An 11,412-nucleotide genomic window follows, 5' to 3' on the forward strand; every position below is an offset into this window, starting at 1 on the left:
ATCATAAAAATATTTTATTTCTCCATTAAATTTGAAAGATAATTTTGCAGGGTATATCAATCTGGGTTGGAAGCTGTTTTCTTTCAGTCCCTGAAATACTTCACTCCAAGCTCTTCTTGCCTTGATGGTTTGTGTTGAGAAGTCTGCTGTGATTCTGATAGGCTTACCTTTATAGGTGATCTGTTTCTTTTCTCTAACAGCTTTTAATATTCTGAGCTTTTGTTGAATTTCCAGGATCTTGATCACTCTGTCTGGGTGTAGATTTATTTTGGTTATGATTAACTGGAGTTATGATTAACTGGAGTTCTATATGCTTTACTTATCTGGATGTCTGATACTTTTTCCATGCCTGGGAAATTTTCTGCTATTATTTCTGCAAATAGTCTTTTTACGTCATTTGTGTTGACACCTGCTCTTTCATTAATACCTATAACCCTGACATTGTTTTTCTTTGCCTCGTTTTGCAGTTGTTGAATTGTTATTTCCTGGTTCCTTGCTTTTAAGAGATCCCTCCTTTTACGTTCGTTAGTGGCAACGCTGTATTCAAGGTCTGAAAGTCTATCTTCAGGCAGTTTTGCCAGCTTTCAGTGGAATTTTTAATTTCCTGGATATCTGTTTGCATCTGTTTCATACCTTCTAGTTCTTTTCTATATTGTTCCCTGAAGGTTTCCATGAGTTGTCTATGCTCTTTTATTTTCTTGTTTATGTCATCTTTGGATATGCTGAACATTTCTTTCATTATTGTTGTCATTTCTTTTCGCACCTGAGACATTATTTCTGATCTAATGTCTTCTATGGCCTGATGGAATTGTTTCTTTACTTTCTTTACTTATCATTTCAGAAATTTCAGATGTATGAGTTCCAGGCTCTTCTGTGTTGATGTCTCCTGGACTTGTTTTGGGTGGTGTGGAGGTCTGGGATTGCATTTTGCTCCTTCATTTTGTCATTTTTGAAGATCCAGAGGCTTCCTGGAGTGTAGCCTCACTCTCCTGATTGTGTGTGAGTAGCAGGGAGTGAGTCTGCAGATCCACAGTGCTCAGTGCAGCCCCTGTGCTGGTGAGTGTTGGCGAGATGGGGTTTCAGATGATCCCGACCTTTCTTGCATTCAGTTGGCTCCCAGGTGTGTGTGGGAAGGATGGGGGAAGCTCACCAGAGTTCCTGAGACTGTCTGGGGTTCAGCCCATCTTCCACAAGAGTCAGGAGGGATGCAGGTCATGTTCACCAAAGCTTCAGATATTGCCCAGGACAGAGCCTGCTTCCCACACTGGAAAGGGAGGGTGAGGGTGGACTCCCCAAGGCTGCTGACTCTGTCCAGGTTTCAGCTGAGCTCCTCTGGGGGTGCAAGTTGTTCTGGCAGTGACCACCAAGTCTCCAGTAGTTGTCCAGTGTTCCACATGCCTCACACACTAGTGGGGGAGGCACCAGAGTGGCTCACCAGGGTTCTTAAAGGTGTCTGGTGTTCAGCCCAGCTCCTCCTAGACATACTATGGGCGTGGCCAGTAGCCACTGAGGCCCCAGATGGTGCTTGGAGTTCTGCCTGCCTTGCACACTGGTCAGGGAGGTGCCGCTGTGCCTCATCGGGCTACCTGAAGATATCCGGGTTTCTGCCTGGTCTCAAGCTCTGTGTGGGGGTGGCAGCAGCTCACCTAAGTTCCTGAAGCCATTTGAGGTGCAGCTTAGCTCCAACAGGGGAAGAGGGGAGGAGGGGAGGGTCAGGGAGTGGACCTCAGGCCCCTAAAGCTGTCCGGGTTTCTGCCTGGTCCCAAGATCATGTATGGGGCCAGCAGCAGCTCACCCAAGTTCCCAAAGTCATCTGAGGTGCAGCTCAGCTCCAACAGGGACCTTTTCCTCTTTTCTCTAAGAAGGGTGTGATTCAGATATCATGCGAACACCTATGAGATGCCGTTTCTGCTGAAATCCACAGCCATATCATAGAATGGAGCTAAACTGATGTTTCTCACTATGGACCTGGACCCTGTCTCTCTCCAAACTCAAATGGCCCTGTGTCTACTATATAGTACTCTGATTCTTACATAGGGAATGAAAGGAGAAAACTCCCCACAGGTTATCTGTCCTCTTCTTCCATAAACTGGGAGCCATAGCGGCAGGGCTCAGAGAACACATGAGGACAGTGGTGGCAGCTGGACTCTGAGCACAGCCTGACATCAAATCCTCTGAGCTTCAGCACCTCAGAGAAACTCATGAGAGGATGCAAAAAAATCCCTTATGAAGAGTGTTGGGAGCCACTGGAGCTGGAAATTGCTTATATGTGTGACAGCATGATAGAGCCAGAGTGCCTCAAGTAGTCAAGCTATCTCAGTAAGGAAAAAAGCATCCTACCTGGACAATTACACTCATTAGTCACTAGGCAACATTACCACTCCTGATGCTAACTTTCCAAGAGTATAAAATAAATGCCTCTAATGTTGAAGTCGGTCCTCTTGCCCATTAGGTAAGAGGTAACTCCACTTAACCCAGCTCTTGGCTCTTGTCCTTACTTTCCTTGTACCCACTGCTATTTCTTTCCAGGGTAAAACAAGAGACCAACGAGGTTCCCTACAGAAGACAGAGGATCCATGCTGTGGACAGACAGGGATGGCAAATGTACTTTTGAGGTTCCTTAACCCCACACCCAGAAGTTCTTTAATGAGCTCATGTACAGAAACATTCCAAAGCCCCCAGGATTGTGGCAGAACAAACAGGAGCATTAGCGTTTGCAGAGAGTTTATTGAAATGAACATGTATGTAAGGTTTCAACAATTGTCTTGCAGTTTACAGGTAGAGAAAGGAAAGAAGGAAAGTTCAGGTTTATAGCATGGGTGTTCCACTTCTGATCATGCTCTGTAGTCCTCAGAGACAAAGTTCTTGTGCGAAGTTAGTAAAATGCACAGTATGGGCTGGTATATATTGTGTCCTGGAAAACAAAAAGAGGGACATCATGTAGCCCTCCATCTCTGACCTGCAGAGTCAAAACTTGATAATGAAATACTTTTCCTCCTGTGATTTTCCTGTGTTTTGATGACTTCCAAGGAAGTCCTGAAAACAGTACAGGCTATGTCCTCATGTGTCCTATCACTCAGGTGATATTTATTGATGCCAAAGAAGTCCTTCTGCCAAAAGGCACCCTCTCAATATGTTTTCAAAACTTCATGGTCTTCCAAAGAATTTACAATGAAACATGCCTCAGGTGTTACTTGTGAAAGCATTGCCATGGTAAACTACTGTGATATCAACCTTTCAATTGAGCACTGATAATAAAAGGTGTCTGGCCGGCAGCGCAGAGAGTAATAAAACAATAAAATGCTTTTATTATAGGGCATGGAGAAGACTACAGAGGGGAGGGGTGGAAAGGCGGGCAAGTCTTCTGGGGGTTGGGTAGAGGGGACAATGGTTATATATGGTCAGGCTAGAGGCGGGGTTTAGGGAGTGAGTAGCTGACGTGGCAGGCTAGCATTGAGTGGAAGCGTGGGAAAATGAAACAGCATATTACATAAAGGGGAGTAAGAAACCCTAATTTGACTCCAGGAAGAAGGGTGGGGCTTAGCACATGGCCTCTAGAGGCCAGTGCCATATTGGCCATGACATATAGCCTCCAGTAGGTGGTGCCACAGTGACTCTAAAGGAATTACACTAGGGGAAAAACCCTATCAGATAAAGTCTCTCCTCAAAAGATGGATGTGACCTCTTCAGTTCCCCTGTTGCCTTAAATGTTAGAAAGAGGGAAGACGAACCGAAGTCACCATGACTTCTGTGGTCTGCAAAACACTGATGCTCCACTCTGTGGATGATGAGTCTAGCCTAGCTTTGGAATAAGGACAATCACATCATCCTGTGGTGCAAATGGTGTTCTGCGTCCTGAGTGCTAGGACCTACAGGCGAGCACCACCATGCCCAGCTGAGGGCTTCTAAAAATCACATCCTTACCCTTCGTAGAAAATTGTGTGTGTGTGTGTGGGCGTGTGTGTGTGCACGCGTGCACGCAAGAGAGTTTGTGTGTGAGAGTGGGGTGTGTGTGAGTGTGTTGAGTATGTGTGTGTGTGTGTGTGTGTAAATATCTAGAGGAACTGAGAGTAGCTAAGTCATCTCTGGATTATTCTTTTCTCTCTTTTGCCTTTTCCAGTTATACTTTACTGAAGATTCTCCAAGTAAGATAGAAATCAGCCTTGGAAGGAAGGTTTGATGCAGGAAAAGTCATCACACCTTGTGTGAATCGTGGTTTACAAATGGAATGTGCCTCAGTGGCTTTCTCACCATCACTGAGAGACTCAGAGACTGCTCACTCCAGGTCTGGATTTTAAGAAGCAAGAAAGAGATAACTAAAATTACCATCAGCAGTTGAACATTGGCCAGCGTCTCCTTCGACTGGATGAGAAAACATTGTTTGAGTTCCCCCGCAGCCTCTGCAGTGGTCTGGCCTCTTAGGAAAGGTTGAAGAAACTCTTTGTATTCAGCCACAGTCACATTAGGGTTGATGGTCTTGGCGACAGCATCTTCGAGAAGCTGGCAGCCAGAACCTGGGAAGAAACACAAGACTGTGCCCCACGGCCTCCACCGAAGCCATCCTGTGGGAAGTTCAGGCACCCTGGAGCTCCTGGGTGTGAAATGCTGCCACTCACTCTGTGAGCTCTAACTACTTGGCACCCATAGCAGTGAGAAACAGAACTGCCTGTCCTGAGGGGAGACAATGGGTGGCAGCCTGTGCAGAGAAAGGGCTGCTTTGCTCACAGCAGCTGCTGACACTCGGCTCTGCAATTTTCTCTTAGGTTGTCCAGTCCATCGCCTTTTTACCAATCTGAAGAAACTTCACGAAGTGGAGGCTGAGGCAGTGTGAACAAGCTTTTGAAATGTGCGGAGCACCTTACGTCTGTGCCAACCATGTTTTGCCTGCCAGGGCTTTTCCCTTCTGCATGACTACAGGGCCTCCCAGGAACTACACCCCTACCCAGGCAGCACTGAACTCCAAGGGACTTACAGCCTAAGGGCCACCGGGAAGGTCTCAGATCAACCCTGTCTGTCTGTTCTGTGGCCCCCAACATGTTTCCTGCTGGGTCATTTTCTGCCACCTGAGCCTTCTGTCTGGAAGGTTTTCCATTTCCTTCCACATATATGGAGACTCACGAGCACTTCAAAGCAAACCCCTTGGTGTCCAATGTGGAGGTGATCATTCATTTTTCCCTTTGTCCCATTGAAATATCTGATTCCAATATCAAATCCCAAGACCTTTCCTGGTTTCATGGTAACTGTGATCATGCTGGGACCAGTGTTATGCTACATGCCTCTCCAGTGAAGGCACAAACCTGGTGGAGCTGCCTCTTGATTGCCTATAACTAATGCTGCCCTGTGCTGAAGCTCAGGGATCACAACTTCTTCCCCAAGGACCACGGGCACCACCTCTGGGCAGAGGCTGCATTCTCCGCATGGAACTCACCTGCATAGCAGCAAAACGGGAGGGCAGCCAGCGCGAGGAGCAACACCAGCTTCATGTCAGGGCTGCTGTGGGCTGTTCTGCCTTGTGTGACACAGGTGAGGGAACTCACTTGCAGGTGCTCATTCTGAGCTCTGCTATTTATTCCCCAGGGAGCTGCCTTGGTCCCTCCCAGGAGTGAGGAGATGAGTTGCAGGATCCACCTGGCAGGTGCCAAGGGGAAGCAGCAGCCTCTGGACTGTTTGCACAAAGTAGCAGGCAGGGAACCTGGACTCAAGACAATTTGGAGGTTACAGTGATGGCACTGCTGTAGGAAAGATGGATGAGAAAGGGATTTTTAATTATACGCAAAACACCCCGCATGAGCTTTGCCACCATCTGTTAGATTATTGTGGCCTTCTTCTATTCTCCCTCCCTCTTCCTCCTCCATCACCTCATTATCGCACCCTCAGCCCCATCTGCTTCCCCTGCTCCTTCTTCTGCAAAGTGACAGCAGCTTCCTAACCTCTGGCCCTCCCTTAATCAAACATCCATAGTAAGTGTGGAGTTCCTACTTGACTTTTACTTGGATAAAGTTGCTCACTGGAATACAACGCAATGGTGTAGCTGTTACTGGACGGAAGCCCCTCTTGCAGCTTCTCCATGTCTTTGCAATAGCAACCTTCTAGGCAGGGAAGCATGAAATATAGTGTGCCAGGTAGGGCACTTTTCAGAGCAAAGGCAGCACTGATCAGATGTGATGCCAGGAGCAACCATAAACCTGGACTGTCCTGAGCACCTGAGAAGTCACCATCTGCCTCCTAAGATGGACCTCATTTCACAGCCAGCATGGGAGGGAGCACCCGAGGAGAGGTAATGAACCCTCCTCTGCAGAGCTAGCAGATGGCAGAACCACGATATGAGGCCAGGAGTTCTGGCTGCAGAGATCGCCTTCAACACTATTAAGTTCCTCAGCCTGACCCTCAGCGCTGTCCAGACTGCGGCTCCGTGGACCCCTGCGGCTCGAGGGCACCGCTGACAAATGTCTCCTCCAGGCTGCTTTCTGTGCAGGGCCCGCAGTGTTTGCTCAAGGCCTGTGCTCTCTGTGGACTCCCCTCTGCCTGCTTCTGTCACTCCAGGTTGAGAGGCCTCATTAATTTTGTGTGCCACGCTGAAGCCAGCACACTATTGGGTCCCTTTTGTGTCCCCAGATAGCCAGGGATCCCCTCCCTCACAGACCACTCTGTGAGCAACTCTGCGCTCCTGGATCCTGATTTCTCTTCTAGATCTCCCTGCTCTTGATCCTCGAGAACACAGCCCATGGGCCTCCTGTCTCAGTGTCATCGTCACAGGGAAACTGCACACTAACGAGTTGCATGACTGATTGTGGGAACAGGATATCAGTTCTTTTTAAAATGCACTCACTGATCATCACATACTTTATTTCTATGCCTGTTTAGGGACAGTGGCTCCTGAGAATATCAATCTTTAGTAAAGCAAGCATCATTCCCAGCACTAACAGCAAAGGGCAGCCTGAATCTCTGGGTCCTGACCCACCCGTGTGCTTTGCTGACTGAGCATTTGTAGGTCAGGGAGGGAGCGGGCAGCAGAGGAGCGCTGGTGGTCGAGATCACCTCATTCATTCATGTGACCTACCCCAGATCCATCTGGAGTGCTGGAACCAGCAGCCAGATATGGAAGCAGAGCCACAATGCAGTGTCACCTGCTGACTGGTTCTCCCTGGCTTCTTCCCTCTCCTCCCACACTTTACACAGTTCCACATCACCTGATATGTGTGGCTGAACAATTCATTCTGTGCCGATGTGACAGGTGATTGGGCTCCTTGGTTTTCTGCACCAACATCTGCAGTGGATTAGAGATGGATGCCCTCTACAGTGCCCACAGGTTCCTGCTCCTGTCCTCACCACACGTGTGACCCACATGTGGTAGGGGCATCGCAAGAGGGATGGGGAAATTGCCATAAGAATTTTCTCTACCAAAAGAGGCGTTCTCACATGAGGGTAGTTTTATATCCCCTATCTATCCGTGAAAGCAGTGACTTTGGACCCAACAATTTTTAAGGTTCATAATGACAGGGGTCTTCAGTGAAAATGGATCTGTTGGTCATTTAATGTTATAAAATAGCTGTGCCTGCATGAGCTTGTGCTTGTATGTTCCCACTCTATTGTCAGTGTGCTCTATTTTTATTCCTCTTCCCATTTCCCCCCTACTCTTCTACCCTCTTTCTTCCTCCTACAGTGAACTGCAAAGGGCAACTTATCCTGTCTGTTTGTCCTGGTATAATCAAGGAGGTAGGCTTGACGCATTATCTCAACCATCTCCAGGAAACAGACATTCCTCACCCATAAACACCTTTGTATTGGAAAGTGTGGTGGAGAACTACCTACTATTTCAGCCTTACTGAATGTAAGTGCCTGGGCTTCACAACATCCATTAGAAGTAATTGATATTTGAACCTGAGGCAACAGCTTGAGGCAGGAAGGTTGCTTGTGCCCAGGATTTGGTAGCCACCTGGAGCAACAGACAAGCCTCGTCTCAAAAGAGTACTAATAATTTGAACAACTCTCCCTGTTATATTGGTTTCATTGCAGTTGTTTTTATAAAACATATTGCATTTCAGTTTGAAACATGGATTTGAAAAATAAAGGAGATAATATTGTGATATTTTACTTCTGAGGTTTGTATTAATGTAGAACATATTGAGCTGTTCTTGTCCAAATAATTTTTAGTCCATAGAATACTCAGTGCCAACCAATACAAAAGTGGTAAGAAGTTTGTACATTAATTTTCAAAAGTCAGTTGTGGGGGCTGGGGATTTAGCTCAGCAGCACAGCGCCTGCCCGGCAAGCACAAGGTTGTGGGTTCGATTCCCGGTACCAGAAAAAAAAAGTCAGTTGCATAAGTTTGACAATAAAATGGGACACTGGAATAATTCCAGAATCCTAGTAAACAGTAGTTGTCAAGATCAAGGAAGGCAAGGAACATGCACTCACAAGACCAAGCGGAGGAAAAGGCAAAGTCTTGTGATAGAAATGCCAGGCAGTTTAATTAGGGACAGGGTGAAGTAGGAACAAGACAATCAAAAATTGCATCAGGTATTCTTAAAAAAACAAGTGAGAGCGCCAGAGGGACAGCTCGTTCTTAATGACGCAGGAATGCATTATTTGTTCATTCAGTTACTTGTGGAAGCTTCCCTTCCATCACTCTGAGTGAGTACAAGAGGCCAAAACCTAACTGACTTGGTCTTCTTTCCCAGGACTTGATGGGGCCTGGCCTGGTGCTCCTGTCCTTATTGACCTTCCCTGGCACCAGCTGGGCCAGAGGGTAACTCACATGTCTCTCATTCATCTGTGACACGCTGCATTTCTTTCACACGGGGACACAGTGAAGAGGTTTTGTGGTCTCTATCTGATGGTGATTATACTAGTGAGCTTGGTCATCTCTGAGACACAAAACCCAACACTCCCATTGAATTCACTTCTTGCTTAGAAGAAAAAAGTGCAGCTTGCTGCCCATGCTTATTTAATTTTACAAAAAGGCATTCTCTGCAGCAAGTCTGACTGGTTTTCACTGTGAAAATAAAGTATGAAAATGGTTCTTGAAATATAGATATGGCACAGTGCTGTGACCGTAATAATAAAAGCAAGATATTTTATGGCAAATTTGGTGGTAAGCTTAGGACTCTAATCTGTTAATTATTTGGGGGTAAATTTTGCAGCCAGATGTGATGCCTGTGAGTATTTGGGGGGAAAACAGATGGAAGGAAAAGCTATGTCTGGCTGTGGTTCAGGAGAATGAATCCAGATGTGGCTGTCTCCATGACAAAAACATCAGGACCAAAGGATGGGGCCAAGGACAGATGCTCAGTTCATGACAACCTGGAAGCAGAGCAGGAGAACCAGGCCAGCGAGGAAGGGGCCATGTGCCACACACTATGCCCAAGTTCACACCACCGTGGCCCGGACAGACACATCCCTGAGTGTGCATCCCTAATGGCCACACGGCCCAGCTACCAGATCATCAAACTGACAAAGTTGGGGTTCCCAACACAGGGATCACTCTAGGGGTGATCAGGTCATGGTAGCTCTGTCCAGGGAAGACTCCCTGGCAGTCAGTGTTTACACAGAGATAAAGGGACACAAAAAGTTCACAGTACTATTATTTCTGGGCTGACTTTTACTCTTCCAAATGCAACTGTGCCTCATGAGGATTTCCAAATGCACTGCAGAAACTGGAGGTATCTGGCATCCCTCAGTGGCCACATTTCTGAAAGAAATATGTGCTGATCAACTGCTATGGGAAACACCCAAGAATGATAAATCAGTCATAGATTCTATCCAGAGAGAGCTGATGCCTTTGTAGAGAATTAAAAATGTCACATAAGAAGGTGATAATTACCTGCTCTTAAGGCTTCTGGAAGACTTTAGTTGTTTGTGGACATGAGAAAATTTTGGTCTTGAAAAGTGTTGACCTACTAATAGAAGCATGTAACTTTTTGTGCACCTTCTTTCCCAGGAGTTTGTGTGCTTGCACAAAAAGCATATAAAAGTAGTTTTTAGGAAGTCACATTAACATTAATTTTTTAAAAAACTTGTACACATCTAAAATGTATCTGCTCCACAAAATTTGGTAGAAGACATTGCACATGCCTTCAATTCTCCTGTACTGCATGCTTGGCCCCACTGGCACCACCAAGACCAGTCAAAAATCAGACTCAGGCATGTTCTTGGAGCTGAACTTCTTCCACTGTCAGAACCCTGTAAGACTGGAAATGGGTGTGGAGCTCCTCATGTAAGACAGAAGCCTCCTCTATTGAATAGGAGAGGTGACAGTGAGCATTCTTGTCTTCGTCCTGATTTTAGTGTGAATGTTTTCAGTTTTTGCCCATTTAGTATGATGTTGGCCATTGGTTTGTGATCAGTGGCTTCTTTCAGATTGAGGTAAAGACCATCTATTCCCAATGAAAATGCACAGGTGTCATAATACTTATGAATTACAAGTATTGTGTAGTAAGAGGATATAAAAAACCCTAAATAATCCAATTACAGGCAATGAAACTGAAGCACTAACACAAACTTACCAACTAAGAAAAGCCTAATATCTAAAAGATTCACTACTGAACTCTACAAGAATTTCTAGGAAGATCTAACCTAAAAAATCCTCAAACTCTTTGATAAAATTGAAACAGCAGGAGTGCTCCCAAAGTCACTCCAGGAAGCCTGCATTACCAGGATTCTAAAACCAGACACGAGCCCACCAGAGAAGAGAACTGCAGGCCAACCTCTCTAGTGAACGTCGATGCAAATTTCTCAAAAATGGTAGTGTGCATGGAATGCAAGATATTATGAGAAAGATCATACATCATGACCAAGTAAGCTTCAGCTCAGGGATGCAAGGATGGTTCATTCTTCACAAATCAATAAATGCAATGCATCACATAAGTAGAAGCAAGGGCAAAAATCACAAGATTATCTCAATAGATGGAAGAAAAAAACTTTGAAAAAATCTAACATCCATTCATGATTCTAAAAACTTTGAAGAAACTAGGTATAGGTGTGTGTGGCAGTGCAGGCTTCTAATCCCAGAATTCAAGAGGCTGATGCAGGCGGATCACTGTGAGTGTGAAGCCAGCCTAGCTTACATAGTGAGTTCAAGGCCAGCCTGAATGACATAGTGAGACTCTGTCTCAAAAATTAAACAGAAATAGAGATGGAAATTAATGCAAGAAAATACAAGATTGATCTCACCTCAATCTGTGCAAAACAGTTTCTGACATAAATGCCAACGTCATATTAAATGGGGAAAACTGAAATCTTTCCTCTAAATCAGGAATTAGAAAAGGATATTCACTATCACCACATCTCCTCAAAAGAGTAATTGAAAGTACACGGAGTAGGGCTGGGGATTTAGCTCAGCGGCAAAAAGCGCCTGCCTGGCAAGCGCAAGGTCATGAGTTCGGTTCCCGGTACCGGAGAAAAACCAAAAAA

General features: G+C 45.8%; 1 protein-coding gene across 1 annotated transcript; it reads right to left on the bottom strand.

The window, feature by feature from the left end:
* Nucleotides 1-2,849: 2,849 nt before the first annotated feature.
* On the bottom strand, nt 2,850-5,483 carry LOC102019094 (mammaglobin-A-like). The gene is made up of 3 exons (XM_005408170.1): nt 5,429-5,483; nt 4,327-4,514; nt 2,850-2,914 (listed from the first exon to the last, which is right to left on the bottom strand). The coding sequence occupies exons 1-3, from the start codon at nt 5,481-5,483 to the stop codon at nt 2,876-2,878; spliced, it is 282 nt and encodes a 93-aa protein (XP_005408227.1). The 3' UTR covers nt 2,850-2,875.
* Nucleotides 5,484-11,412: the final 5,929 nt, after the last annotated feature.

The sequence above is a fragment of the Chinchilla lanigera genome, unplaced genomic scaffold, assembly GCF_000276665.1.
Source record: "Chinchilla lanigera isolate Chin_1 unplaced genomic scaffold, ChiLan1.0 scaffold00110, whole genome shotgun sequence".
NCBI lineage: Eukaryota > Metazoa > Chordata > Mammalia > Rodentia > Chinchillidae > Chinchilla > Chinchilla lanigera.